We start from the raw sequence: 16,261 nt of genomic DNA, 5'->3' as shown, positions 1-16,261 counted from the left end.
CATTTTTCTGTTATATCGATTTAATTATTTTACAAAAAAACGACGAATAACTTTTTGAGCACCAAAGTCTGCGTCCTGTGCGCGCGTTCTTTTTCACGGGAGTTGCTTTTGCACGGGACGACAGTAATTTACTCGCAAGACCAGGAACGTCGGCATGATCTGCGTAGATTGCGCTGCGGATTGCGCGGCATGCGCCGCCAGTATGCAGTATGCAGCTGCATTTAAGAGGACGACATTGCATGCGAAGGAAGAGGCACGCGCGCCGGGGTCACGTGAACGTGAACCTCTCGAAGACGATGGTAGAGGAGGAGAAATGGTAGAGGAAAGTTTCCCCGCGGGCCCCGGTGACGGCGGCGGGATTAATTTTCCTCGCGTTGTTATGTTAATAGATACGTCGGGACACGCGGAAGTATTGCCGCGGTATACGAAAGGTTGTGCTGAACAAACGAGAAGTGTCCCGGGGCCTTTTAATGCGCTTGTCAGCGACGTTACTGCGCTCCAACTGCCATCGATTTTACAATGTTACGCGTTCACGAGGAAAGTTGCCGCGGATCGAATGTACAGGGTGTTCCAAGCCTAGCGCGTGGTCCTTGAGAAACCATGAGAAACTTGGTTTCCACGTAAGATTTATAAATTTATCAGATATAGAGATAATCATTTTATGTATCTCTCTTGTTTTTTCCTTCGAATACATAAATATAGACCGATTTTTTTAATTAAGCGCAAATAAATTTCAAGAAAAATCTAATATAACATTTGATAGATAAACTTTTTGTTATAAATTAAAAAATTTTAAATGAATAATGTAAAATCGATCTCAATCTCGCAAAAAAAAATTCCTGGCTAAAACTACTTATGATTCAGTGGATATCAGACATCTTATGTGTAGGTATTGGAATAATAAAGATATAGGATATGGTTTCGTGTAATATGCCGGAACTCTCTCTGAATACGATTACTGAAACGTGATGCGAAAGACTTAATTGCGTGGACATAGAGCAATACATTGAAATACGCGAATTTGAAGTTTGGTGACTGAGAGAAATAATAGTCGGACAGGGCATGCAAATACATAAATAAAACGTGAAAGTTAACAGTGTTCTTATTTTTGTGACGTGATATAATAGTATGTATTGTATATTTATGGTTAGAAAATATAACTGTGTGTGATAGAGAAACAAGTTAAGTATTTATATATACTAATCATATGTGCGTGCATAAATTAAGATTGATACTTTAGGAATAAATACAAATTCGCAGAGACACACATGACGATGCAAAAGAATCGAGCGGCGAAAAGATCGTAATGAATTAGCGAGGTGTCGAGAATGATCCAAGTTGCAACATGATTATCAGCTTCGCGGCTCATTTGCGATCAGTCGAAAGACTTGTCTAAGAGACTCGAAACGCGATCGAGCTGAGTCGACTACTATAATCGTGACATCGCTATATCATACGTAGGAGTATCTACGCGAGCAAGCGAAAGTGGTGGAAATTTCATTTATTTCTCGCGGTTTTGCGGACTGACCTACAACTCGAGGAAACTCGAATATGTCGTGGTAGTCGTTTGCAAATCATCTCAGTTGTTTCTATTAATATGCGTCTGCAGCTAGAACTTGCATCTTTAATATATGTAGAGAGAGTCCTAGAATAGCGTTAACTTTAAAGACAGAAATATATATTTTATCAAAGCAGTCTTTAAAATAAAATAAAATTTTTTATTTAATGTAAAAGAAATGAAAAAGATAAATTTATTGCCACTGCAGCCAACTTTGATATAATTTAATTATTTTAAGATCAATGTTAAATATATATAATTATTTGTTTTTTTTTTCTTTTTATTATACATCAATAATTCAAATTGCGTGACGTAAGTACTTATTATCTCTTTCACTAATTAGATTCGCTAATAAATATAAGATAAATTTTAATGTCTATTTATCGTCAAGTAACATGATATCTCGTTTATATAAGAGATTAATTAGATTAAGTCAGTTTATATTAATAACCAATATTATTCATTTCTAATTCTGTGTCATGTCGATTGCTCTGTATTACAAATTCTTTTAGCCTCTTTATGGCATATAAGATGATCTAAAAGAAGAGACTGAATATGATCATAAATAAATATAATCAATATAGAAATTTTAAACAGGATATAACTAAAAGATTTTTTTAATTAATTTTATGTATGTGTAAAAATAATTTAATATAAATCCTTAATTAACAGTTAATATACTATATCCTTCAAGAAAAATTTCGTCATTAATCTGGTAATATCTTCCTAAAAAGGAATAAGATTATATTCGATAATCACACATCGCGCGAAGAAAGTAAGTTGTACCTGAATTCCTTCTCATCATTGCTGTCAAGAAAATATTCGTGACACTATTTAATATAAAGTTGCACATCACACAGTTCCATCACCGCAGAAATGCAATTATACGAACTTTTTCTCCGAAACAATATCTTGTTGCTTCCGCGTATATGACACTTCTTCCTGAAACACTGTATAATATAAGTGTATATAGCGGAGAAAGTGATGGAACCTTCGGTCAAGATACGGATCGCTTTATCGTGACATTATCATCGCCGACCGATCTTCCCAGGGTCGTATGCGCGGAGGAGACCCTCGTGGGAAGGAGACGAGCATAGACGAGACGAAATCACAATACATTTCAACGACACTGGATCTTGATCGCGAAAATAGTGTCCGATCTCATCGTGGAGCTATTTCGCTTTTTGTCCACCAGTAATGTTTTGTCTACCAGCAAAAATAAGAATTTGATTTCCGTGAAACATGGATTTATTTACAATTACGCCTTCATTTTAGAAAACTAACTTCTTGTGATTGTAAATACGAAATTAATATTTTTTAAAATCACTTATCCCTTAAATGTGTGTTAAATAAAGCGTTAGAAAAAAAAACATTAATTAAATTAATATTATAAAAGAAGTTTTCACAATACAGAACAATCGACATTCGAATTTTCACAATACAGAACAATCGGCAGAAACAGAAACAAATAATGTTAGCTTGATATAAATTGACCTAATCTATTTAACCTCTTACATAAATGGATTTATCTGCTATTATCGCAAATTCGATTTATATAGCTCATTGAAGAAATTAATGTAGCTACCAATTTATGCTGTCCATAAAATAAAGTCTGTAATATTTACCAAGATGTTTAAAGTTTCATATTTTAACAAATTAATAATAATTAAGATGTCAATCTTATACAAAATAAATACTTTTCTCTTGAAACATCTTTAAAGTGAAAATGATCCGACGTAAATGAGGCCTTAAATAACCTCATGACTATATGAGTAAATTTCCCAGGAGAATAACACATTACCGCGCGTAATCCATTGCGATTTATGGCAACGCAATTGTTGATCGCCCATTACGCTTTCGATACATTGTCTCGTTTCCGTCTTTTGCTCCATACATAATCCAGAATGTGAAACTACGCACGGGTGAAATTTATATCTAGCAAACCCGCTTTATAAACGGCCGCTGTATGTATTTACCGAGCGTCGATTAGAGGCGGTTACACGATCGAGGAAATCGTTTAATGAAACGCTGTGAAATATTTCAACCTATCGCCACGCTTATTCTCGTAATTGATGAACGCGCTTATCGCGCATAATGTTAAGATTCGCGTAACACTCGTAATGCCCTGACAGTTAACTATGAATTAATCCTTTTCGTATCAGGCCTCTATTTATCGAGAGAAAATCGTGCATTTTTATAAATTATATTTTTATATAATTAAAGATATCTTAGGCATCTCTAAAATTTTAAATTTTGTACTGGCGCTAATCATAAACAAAATAATATAAAATTTATTTTTACATACTTATATTCCTACAGTTTAAATTATACAAAGTTAAATAATAAATAACTTTATACTAAGTAATTCAATAATTTTTATAATAAAATACTCCCAATTATATAAGATGAAAAATAGTGAAAGTTTTTCATCAGGATTTGCTTTGTTCGATTATCTTGTTTGAAAATCGTGGACTATGCTAAATGACTTCAATTAATTCAAAACGTGTTTCTAAACTGGGACAACAATGCTTTAAAACTGCATATAATGACTTTAACCAATTCAAAACGTGTTTATAAACTGGCACAACAGTGCTCTAAAATTGCTAAATATTTGCGCATTACAAATGAAGAAAAAGTATGTCCATGATTGAGGACACTGGTAGCGAGAAAAGATTAATTAGTGAGTCAATTGATTCTCCCGCGATTATATTCTACCTTCGGCAAATACTTGCGGTTTTCACGATGTGTAGTTTGCACGTCATACGATATGCATAAGTAGTATGAATGTAATCTCTTGACATTGCTATGCGTATTATGTATTTGCATAGCGATGTGACATTTCAAAATAAACATTGTCATATGCTCGAGATCTGTTAAATTTTTCTATCCGTGACAAGCTATATATTTAACAATCTTTACGAAATATTATTTCGCAAGAAAAGAGGTATAATCTGAAAAAATTTTCATTCGTTCAAGAAATTATTAAAATACATCTCAAATAATCCTTTTACAGAAATTACCTAAATATTTACCTATGCAAGCAAAAATAATGTGAAATCAACTATAAAAAATCGCTTTCTCACTCTTACATCTATCGTTGATTTTTAAATAAAAACGACTTTGACTCAAACCATTTTCGTTTAACGACGTCATCTTTGACATTGACCATTTGTTGATAAAAAAAAAAAAGATAAAATTCGATTAAAGATATATGTAGACTTTTCTTATCTCTGAGCGTTCTCGAAATACATGCGTATCACTAAAAAAAAAAAAAGATAAAATTCGATTAAAGATATATGTAGACTTTTCTTATCTCTGAGCGTTCTCGAAATACATGCGTATCACTATCAGTTGTCTATATTAATTATATTTATGATACCACCTACAGAAATATCTTTTATAATATTAATTGTATCGTTAATATTAAATATATCGAATCTAAAACTGGACAAATATTAATGATCGTTAAATAATCAAAATAATAAATATCAATTCGTGCTCGTTCGACGACAATCAATCGATCGCTAAAGCAGATCGAAGCAACACTAACTCAAATGTCCCAACGGCAAAATTACATAACCGGTAATGTGTAAAGAGAAAAAAAGACGAGAATTCGAAAGGTGATTGCAAACGGGAAAGAAAACAGTTACGTGGGCGGTCCGCTTCGTCGTGTTCGCATGACTTTTAATAATCGCGCCGATTTGTCAGTGCACCGAATCCTAATTAGAGCGTCTCCTCTCAAGATATGCATTGTGCTATCTTCTTTTTTTTTTTTTGCAAACGAAAACGAGGGAATCAGCTCGCCGTGGTTCTTTTCAACGGTGTCGCTAAATCAAAAAATACCGCATCGCGCGCCCTTCTTGTCGCCGAAGGCGCATATTGAGTTACTCGGCTGAAAAGTGCATTGAACCATCGCGCTTTCTCGCAACTATGAAATGCAGTAAATTACAAGTACCGAATTCCAGTCGATGATTGATATTAAGCAGTCCGCTACGCGACGTTGCAATTTGAAATAAATTTAAATTTGAAATAAACTCAAGCTGATATAAATATTTTATCAGTTTACCAACAAAAAAAGAGACAAAGACAGGTTCTGTGATGCTTAATGTTATTGTTATTACGTTATTATATAAATAACGTAATATTATTTAAATACTAAAGGAAAAAAATGTTTTGATAATTATATTATGTAAAAAATTATTATACATGTTAAAAAATGTTAGCAAGAAATATTGAAAGATTAATACGCGAAACGTCAGAATTTCTCTCTTTCTTTAAAAGGATGTCTAATTAATCTCAAAGAAATTATATAAATAACGTAATATTATGTAAATACTAAAGGAAAAAAATGTTTTGATAATTATATTATGTAAAAAATTATTATACATATTAAAAAATGTTAGCAAGAGATATTGAAAGATTAATACGCGAAACGTCAGAATTTCTCTCTTTCTTTAAATGGATATCTAATTAATCTCAAAGAAAAATCATGTAGATTCAACATTCTAATTAAAAATACTCGACAGCGTGAATCCTCTCTCCAAGCAACATTTGCAACTCGCATCTATCTCGAGACATTCCGCACTTCCCAAAGATCTCTGGAACACACCCTAGAGCTATCCAATTAGCCCAACGAAAGAGCATAACACGCGGCAAGCATCATCCAGATCTCACGTCGGCGCGTGAACATAAACACACCGCTCACGCGAAAGGAAAGGAATAGAAAATGCGCGAATTATTCTGTTGTGAGCAATTCTCGACGAGTTGAAGCAGCGATTCTTCTACACACATACACACACGCACACACACACACACACATACCCAGACACACACGTGCACGGCAGGTGAATTCCGGGGAATCGCGGCGCTTTGAAGGCGCAGCTTTTACGGCGGGCGTCCCGACGCCGAACCGCGCCGGCGTCCCGGGAATCAATACACGAGAGAGACGACGTCCCATAGAGCTCTCAGCTGTTCCGTCCGCAGTGATGGAACCACACCGTCCCCGCTTTTCCGTCCTCTCCCCGATAGTTTATTTTTGTGATCCCCGTGATGCGTGATCCCGCAAATGTTTACGATAATTGAAAGTCTCGGAGAAACGCATGCTTCGTCGAAGTCGCCTCATCGAGCTGTTTCGCGGGAATGACTTGTCACGCCCTTTATATAGCGAATCACGTCTGGTCTTGTGCTTTAAGAGACTGCCTAAGATCATTATTACATTGAAGATATAATTTAATTAGTAAATAAAATAGAAATTATGAAGTCATTCCACAATTTGTTGTAATTTCGTAATTTTTATACAGTGTTTAATTAACTAATTAAAGAACTAGATTTAATTATTTCAAATCCAAAAAATATAATATGTATCACATTCAGTCTGAAAGATATTTTAAAACATCAAGAAGAATAAAATGAGATTTTTAATAACTCATGCTCTTGTTATATATAATATGTATATATAGATTTTGATCCGTAAAAAATAAATCAATGATGAATAAAAGATTTTAAAGATCTGAAAAGGAAAAAAATATTTTGTTATTTTTGCTTTTATATATAAAATTTTAAAATACTCTCAAGGAAAAGAAAAAAGAAAGAATTCGAGACTCGGATTGTGTATCTTTGCGATTATGACGTGTGATTTGATGGAATTGCAACTTTGGATCGATATGCCCGACATTGATATAGTGCTTCGGAGTAATTGACGACGTTTAGAAGCACTTGAAATGCATTTTATCGGAGTAACCTACATGCATTTTTATGAAAGTCATGTGAGAAACCATAGCTTAGGATCCCCACAAGGATTTCTACCGAGGCGAGATTACTGAGGCGTACGCCCCGAAATTTTCTTTGATCTCCCTTCCGTGCAAAGCTTGATTATTGACATATCGATTCGACGTGGTACGGTTCTCGTCCAAATTTAGGTGACTTGTGCACGACCGTGGAAGAATCATCTATCCGGAATCTTGCCGAGAATATCTTGCCAGCAAAATAAATGTTCCGAAATAACGAAATAAATTCGATATAGAGCATTATTTGTGTATTATAATTAATAATTAATTAAACAAATATATAAAAACTCATGAAATAAATGATTAGAAAGAATATTATTTAGCATATAATATTTAAATATATATACATATATATAACATTAAAATGTATACTAAATACATACAAATAAAATATTAAAATAATAAAATATACAAAATATTAGAATACACAAAATTTATATTATTAATATTAAAAAATATATAAAATATTAAAATATATTTAAAAAATACAAATAAAAAAATTCTAGATTTAACGTTCGAATATCACGATCTTAACTGCTTGTAATATAATTTGTGAAACTTTCGCATAATTTAATCTGATATTTTATGATTTAAAATTCTCACAGCTCTCTCGAGAATTACCTTAAACCCTTCATAAAAATGCGTTCTCTAGTTGTTAACCAATGTCAATTGCCCAATAGATCAACGACCAACCATCGCTACATCTATAATCTCGACTCTCATATACATATGTATATCAGATATCCCAGTCTAGAAATGATCAATTCACCTACATTACATGACCATGTATAATTACTGACCAAAGTGCTACCGACCTCGGTATTAAATTTCTAACCCATTTCTTTGCCTCTCCCTGTCTCTCTTTCTGTTTAATCCGTGCTCGACAAACAGTGATTAGCTAAGACTCGGACCGCAGGCAGACCTTGCGCGGCTTCAGCAACCATCTCTCCCGTCAGCATCTCGGCTAATTGTACATAATAACTGACACGGAGACTCGAAGGAGAGCTCAACGCCATTTATGGCAGTTCTATGTGAAGGCGCGCGAACGGATTCCTCTCTTGCTCTTCTGGATAAATAGTAACTCTTTCTCTCGAGTCGTAAATAAATCATACGATGATCGAAGGTTGATCGAGCAATCGGCGGAGAGGATTCTATCGAAGGGATAACTATAGAAGAATCGGTGAGAAAGACACTCGACTCCGGCTTCCACCGTATTTAGTTAATAATATAATATTAGTTATTTTCAATAAAGGAAAATAATAAGAATTACTGACTGCATTGATTCTGTCGACATAGTGGTTCTATCTCATGTAAAAAAAAATTATTTAAAAACGCGTGACTAAAATATCGTTATTCTTTTGCTATAAATTAATTTTATTAAATTTTATCTTTATTTTTAAATATGACGCGACTGTGTAATATCATATGTATATAAATGACGTGTATGCAAATATCGAATACGTTAATTACTTTTGGACAATTCGAGGATATATCCTGAATCATACCTCTTTGAAACACACGTCACTGTCAATAGCCATGCGTACTTAGAAAGTAGCTTTACTATCTGATCGTATATCAAGCGAAAGATAAATATAATATAAAATTTGCTGAGTAATTTCTGCATGATTCCGATAAATCTGCTAATTACATTGCAAACATAATATCAATCATCATTAGATTAAGAGGAAACTATTAAATATTATATATGCCTACATATACATATAGAAATGTGTATCGAAAAGTGAAACGTAACCAATGTTTTTTCTTGATAATGAAATTTCTTCTTATTGTTAGTATAGCAAGATTCGACAGTTAACGCTCTAACAAGCGATATGAATGACGAAGAATTATCTCGAAAAAATGAAAAAAAGTAACCGTACGTCGGTATAGATAGGAAAAGGACTTTGTCCTTCGGTGAAGTAACTTCATCGTCTTTGCTCTTGAACTTGATACGAAATGGGCTAACAGCGATCAATACAAGCTTTCGGCGCTCGCGAGGCGAAGCTCCGTCTGGCACGGTAGAGGTAACTTCCCTGAATAGAATCTACCGTGGACCTCTTAAAATATTTGCCTCAATGTTCTTTTTCCTTGAATGAATTTATTTGCATAACTATTTTACATGCATATGTAGGAAAATTTTTTACTTTGTCCGATTTTTGTATATTCTTTCGCAGTAATTAAAAACTTAATTGTATAAAACAGAAAGTTAAGCAAAATCTTTTGGTAAAAAAAATAACAAACGTAAAAAAAAAAAAAACATAATTAAATATACTTATTTATAATCAAAATTAATGGAATTGATTAACATGTGCGTAAAAGTACATAACTTTTAAATATTCCCTCGATAGATATATAAATAGAAAGGAAACTAACTATATTCTCTGTGCAAATTGCATTGATGAGGGATATAAACGCGCGCTAAAATTGCACGTTTGTTAAAGTGACACGAACAGCGAATTCGTGGTGGGCGAACGGTGCGGCTCTAACTGTTTTGCAATATAAAAAAAATATTACTGAATATAAATTTAAGAAAAGATAAAAAAAATCTCGTCTTCGTGCGTTGCTAATCCGCTTCCGCGATAACTGAACATGCTGGCGGCAACGATTTCGCATTGCGCCATTTACGGCAATCGCCTGTCGAGGGAACGAAACACACGCGTGGTGCCGCACCATGGTAGAATTGTACAGTTTACCTCGACTATCGATTAGATTCAGCCTTGTTAAACGCGCTATCTTATCGTGGACCGCGGTAGGACGCGGAACGCATCGACCCCAAGTCATTATGAATCAAGGAAATCACCCGTATGAGCCAAAGTTCCACACAAATACGTCATTATATACGATTAGAAATTTTATTTCTCAGAGATATCAAGAAATGATTGCATGAATAATCGAATGACGAAAAAAGATATAAAATTAAGAATAAAATTGTAACTTGATAAATAAAAATTTTATATGTTATCGATAAAGAAATTAACCAATTTCTCTGGAATTATCAGCTGACTATTGTCATAAATATCAATGACATAAAGGATTATGTAAATTTTGTGTAAAATCAGGAAGCTTTTCAATTACTCGCTCTAAAAAAACAATTAAAAATTTATATTTTACTATAAAATATTAAAAGTGTTTGATTAATAATTATTATTCAATGACAGATAAGAGTTATTTGACAAGTAATTACTTATCGTTAAAATTGATGCAACAGGCTCACACGAGTATCATGTGTTAACCAATTCTTGCTATACAATTGGCCATAACAAAGTTCGTGATAATCGCATCTTGTATACGATTAGGCAAATCGGTCGCGGAGTTGTTTATATCAAACGCGGTTAACAAAGTCGTAACGCTCGCGATAAGATAACGCGCGTGACAAGAGCGAATCTAATTGATAGCCGACGTAAAACACGCTCTTATACTCTTACTCGGTCTTCTCTTCTCTCTCCTTGAATCACCGCCGCATCGCCGCGAGGAACGGCTTTAATGTAAAAGCAAACGCTTCGGAGAATGTGCCTTCGTGTCGTGGTGTCTCACGGCGTAAAGAGAGATTAGATTAATTATCAATAAAGCGGCGAGTTGCCGCTTTGAACACTCCGACATTTGACACGAGACGACGTAATCGTCACCTCGAGATTCATATCGCGATTCAACACATATCCCTCAGGATTGACTCTAACGAGCAGGAATCGCGATGCAAGAGTATTAATTTCTTAGTAATTCAAAGATTAAAATCAAATTAGTGAGCCATTTGGCACTAACTGTAAGTCCTTTCTATTATAAATCATATATAATTCTTTTTTTAATCTTCTAAAATTCTAAGATACATTTTAGATATCTAGATAATTAAAAATTGCATTACAAAAATCAAGAAAGAATTTTATTATTATTCGACATATTTAAAATTTTTACAGTGACAACATGGAAAAGCCAGATCCGATCCTGGTACGTTTTGCTACTTTCGTGGTTGGGACGCGATAAATATTTCCGTTAATTACGGAGCCGACAAAGCGGCTTCCCTCAGCTCGCTTCAACTCGCCTCTACTTTATTGGAATCGGTGGGCAACGCTTTCACGGTATATTACTACTTGAGACCGGCGCGCGGCGTCGCTCGGCCTCCCCGCGGCGCAAAGTGAAATTTATCCGGCGATATCGGCGGCCGATCGCGAAAATCGACGCACAATACGCTTGAACGGCGGCTGTAATCACGCTCCCACGAGATTTACGGCGGTAACACGCGCTCGATTCAACCGCAAACGCTGGCAGCGCTTACGCTATCTACTAGGGGTGTTAATGATATTACGATACACAATCCGCAAGTTATATTGATGCCCTCGCCTTGATACTTCCCGCTTGATACCGAAGGCTACAAATAATTACTTCTATCAATATCGTAATATCAATGTTGCGATTGCATAAGCTTATTATCATATTACATGTATCATGAATGATATCATGTTGTTGTTTTTTTAAAACAAGATATCACTTATTTATGAAGCCAGTTGCGAATTATCATTTTATTATTATCTTTGATAGATTTCGAAAAGTAATTTTTAAATTTTAATTTAATCCTATTCATTGCTCATTATTTCATTTGTCCTTGTTTTATCGTTATTAGAAAAATTAATGATCTTCATTAAAAGTATTAATGTTTAAATTGATGTGTAACGCGATATGGTTATTTATCTAAAAAATATTAACATCTCTATCAAATGTAAAATCTGCATATTAATGTGATAGATTTTATTTCTACCAAATGGTTAAAAAATATTGATATTTTACACTGGTAAAAAATAATATTTCAAATTCGTCTTTTATTTTCTGCATCACATCCGTCTTGGAAAGCAGTCTTTTATGTCATGAACGTATGTGTAAGTAGTCTCGCGAACGAGTTTTTCCCATAAAAAAAAAAAAAAAGAAAGGATTTATCATAAGGAATAGATTTATCGTAACATTCGATTATGTCGAAATTTTCTTTCGGAACAGATAATGCATTCGTATACCTTCCGCGAGTGTATACGCCACGAGCTTCGACCTCGCGGGAAAGCGTCCTGGAATTTCTATACGGCGAGAAGCCGCGCGCCGCGACGTTATCGTTCGCCGTGGAGCTGTAAGCCCTGGGGAAGGAATTATTCCGCTTCGTGAAATGCCGCGATTTAGCATCGCTTACACGTATACCGGTCGCGTGTATCGCCACCGGTAATCGCCGCCGTTAGACACACTCGCGAGTCGACTATAATCCGATATTTTTTAGTCGATCAAGCCGGTCGCTCTCAGTCAAATAAAATTTTCATTACTGCCTTTCAAAAATAACACGCAAAGATAATAAATATATAAGTAACAATTAAATATGATTTATTAGGCAGTTTATTAAATAATAATTTACTATTATCATTATATGAGTAATAAATATAAATGTTATTTGTGTATAATAAATATTATTTTAATATACACAAATTTAATATCAAATATCTATATTTTTCATATTATTTTTCAAGCCTAATAAATATTATAATTGAAATTGTTTGCAAAGATAAAGACTAAAGCTCCCTTAACTTCCTTCGTACGAGACCTTCCTTAGTTATGTCACTGCTATTGTGTATCATTGCGTCTAGAACGGAAGTGTAAGGAAGATATGAAATGTCACCACGAGACCGAGAAATATAGAGAATATTATATTTACACCATCGAAGAAAGGGGAAAGTGTCAGTCGATGTGTCGCGTTCTCCGCCAGCGGCAGTACAATTAACGGCGTGACGAAGAAATTATCGCGACGCTGAGCCGATTCGCGCGCACGACGGGACATTTAACGCGCCACATGCGCGCGTGATCGTTAACCGTTAATTTATAATAATCGGTCGATAATAAAATGCCGGATAGGTCACACATACCGCGACACGGTGGGAGCGGTCGGTCCTTTCTCTGCCAAAGACTCTGCCATATACGAGCGCAGAAAAAAACAAAGTAATAAGCTGTGACGGTTTATGATGTAAAGTGATTTAAGAATAATTGACCTATTTATTCCATCATTTAATAAATCTTTATCTTAGCGTTATATTCACACGACCTTTGGCGTAACTTGAGTTATGAGTTTGTCGTTGCAATATATAAAAATTCGAAGAACATAATAAGCATTAGGAAAATTAAAATTAATAACTGAAATTAATCAGCATTATAAATTGATTATGATTTTGCGATATAAAATTCAATTTAAAACAAATCACGTAATTATGTTAACTATTGCAAAATCCATTCGTCTTTTAATTATCTTTCGTGATATTAACATCAATAAGTCATTGCAGTATCGACATTTTGCGATATCGAATAAGTAAAACTATCGACGGTCTATTAGATTTAAGTATCTCGCATATCCATTCTTCTATTCTCGATCGCGTGAGATTCACGGCTCGGCATGAGTTTGGGACCGCCATAAATACGCCCGGATGTGCACCGAAGGGTGCGAGTTATTTTCATAGCTGTGGCACGTTTACGATCACTGTTGGCGATGATACGCGACGAAACATGCCATTGGAATACATACGAAGCCGCCGAGATTCGTTGAGCCATCGCAAAATCGACGCCGCGAATCGTTGAGAAAAAGTTACTGCGGAAAGATTTCGAGATTTCGTCGCAATCACACATCAGTTCTTATAACAATCGTTATGATAAAGCTTCGGGAAGAACTGAATTCAGAAAAAAATAAAATTGACTTGTATTCAAAGCTTAGATATTAAATGAAAAATTGTGTTTCTCTTAACAACATAATTTTTGCATCGCGTGTATCTCTCTCCAGCCATCAATGACGAAACTTAATAGCGTTCTTTCTCGCGAGAGCCGCTTAAGCAACACAAGATCGTATACATTTTCACTCACCAACTCGTGGAGGGTCTTGAGATCGTTCGTGACGATCTGCGGCTGCGGTCCGTATATGAGACACGGCTCTTCCTCGTATTCGTCGTCGCTTTCCTCGTTGTCCGCGCCGTTCGCCGCCTTGTTCTCGGCGGCGATCTCGCGATCGATCTGCCTCTCCATCTGTACCAACAACGGTGCGAGCATCCCGAACTTGGCGCCACGACGGGCCACCTCCAGCAAGCACAATATCACGTGTCGCTCGTTCTTACGCATTATCAGGTCCTCGGTCTCGAACAGCAGGCACTCGATGATACCGAGACTGTTGCGGCACCAGTCGATGAAGTTTGAGACGTTGTCGCGGGCGAAGAAAGTGCCGGCTCTGGCATTTGGCAGGTAGGGCACGTCACCTACCTGGCTCATCGGCAGCGCCAGGGAGGTTATCGAGCGTGTCATCGGCATTTTACGGGCCTGACGTCGCGCAACATAGTCGCCCGCATATTTCCGCACGTTGTTTGCATGCTGGAAGATGAAAAAGAAATCATTCCGGTTAGTGTATCATCTCTGGTGCAGAAGCAGAGGTATAATTCATCGCCGCGAATGGACCAAGTCAGTAAAGGGAAAGCAAAATCGCACTTTTGCCAATTCCAGTAATCTAAGAGATGTGTATAATTAGGAAAAAAATGTTTTTTTAATTTTATAAATTTCAGGTCAAATTTTCTGAACTTTATTTTTAATCTGCTCGCCCGGTTAGGTTCGTAATTTGCAGTGGCTTGTCAATTTTAATTTATAATAATAGCGATTTAAATGTGTATCGTGTAGCCTTGTGTACATCAATGTTTCATGACGTTTATAACAAACGTCGATACTTTATATCCGACGCTTAGAGAGAATATATATATGCGTTATACGATATTTCATTTCACGCCATTCAACACTTTCCCACACACGTAGTCTCCTCTTACACGGTCGTGAACACACATACGTTATTCAGATACGAGACTCGACGCGGCATCAAAATCCTGGATTTACCATGAGTAGTTGAAATGACAGATGGCATCTGATGACCGTCATCCCCTCAGAAAAAAAGTTTTAATACAATATCACACTATTGATTTAGATGAGTGTACCGCTTAAGAGAGATTCGAGATGCGTACGCCCTTGTATGCCAAAGATCAACGGGGACCATTTTGACAGTTCAAAAGCGATGATGGACAATGAAGGATTCAGTCTAGTCGCGTAGTTCACAATGTGAATTAAGTGAGAATGACATAATTTTCTTTTTTTAAATTTCTACAAAGAATTTGATAAATCGCAGTTTAAAATAATATTACAAATTTTACTAAGATTCTTTTATTGTTTTTCAATTAATTTTTGACCTAAAACATATTTAAGATCTACATAATATAAAGTGAGAGAAAAGAATAAAGAAACTACGTAGATCCCTTTCGTTTGCCGTATAATTTCTTTCGTCCAATTTGACTACGATCATTCACCAAGACACATATCACTGGCGATAGTATTTCATCCCTTCAATCCCTTTCTGTTTGTTCAGCGCTCGTTTTCCGCCGAACATCTGCTCAAACGATTGCGCTAGCCTAACTGGGTGCTCGTTTTAATGACAGTTCGTTGAACCTATATGCTGCTCAAACAGAGTTGACACGAGAGATGACTCGTCAGGAGGATATTTGGGTTAACATTGGAAAAAGAAGCTGCTACGTAGTATGACCCGGAACAGTCGGTCCGTTAGAAAGTCGCCGATGTTTAAATAAAATCGTATTTCGTCTGAACAAACATCGCGTTGTATGTGCAACGTGCGTTTGCTCGCGTGCGACGCGACGCATTAAATTTCGATGTCACGTATAGTCGGAGTGTCTTGTCATTAATAACTCTTATTCTTTAGCTACAGCTTTATTATCGGAAAATTTATAAAAATATTCAGAATTACAAAAAGCTTGATTATTAATTTTTCGATCTTATCCTCATAAAACATTTTATGTAATATCTACAGAAATTTTAATCTTGAATTTCTTATTAGCCTCGATACGATAGCCTTTCCTTTCATACGACG

General features: G+C 35.4%; 1 protein-coding gene across 1 annotated transcript in view; it reads right to left on the bottom strand.

The window, feature by feature from the left end:
• LOC140666602 (GAS2-like protein pickled eggs) overlaps window positions 1-16,261 on the bottom strand; it is a 61,833-nt gene that overhangs the window by 24,105 nt on the left and 21,467 nt on the right. The window contains exon 3 of the mRNA XM_072893952.1: window positions 14,215-14,712. Within this exon, the coding sequence (XP_072750053.1) occupies window positions 14,215-14,712 (498 nt within the window). The remainder of the gene's footprint in view (window positions 1-14,214; window positions 14,713-16,261) is intronic.

The sequence above is a fragment of the Anoplolepis gracilipes genome, chromosome 6 (genome assembly GCF_047496725.1).
Source record: "Anoplolepis gracilipes chromosome 6, ASM4749672v1, whole genome shotgun sequence".
Lineage (NCBI taxonomy): Eukaryota > Metazoa > Arthropoda > Insecta > Hymenoptera > Formicidae > Anoplolepis > Anoplolepis gracilipes.
This window is presented reverse-complemented; position numbering and strand designations above follow the sequence as displayed.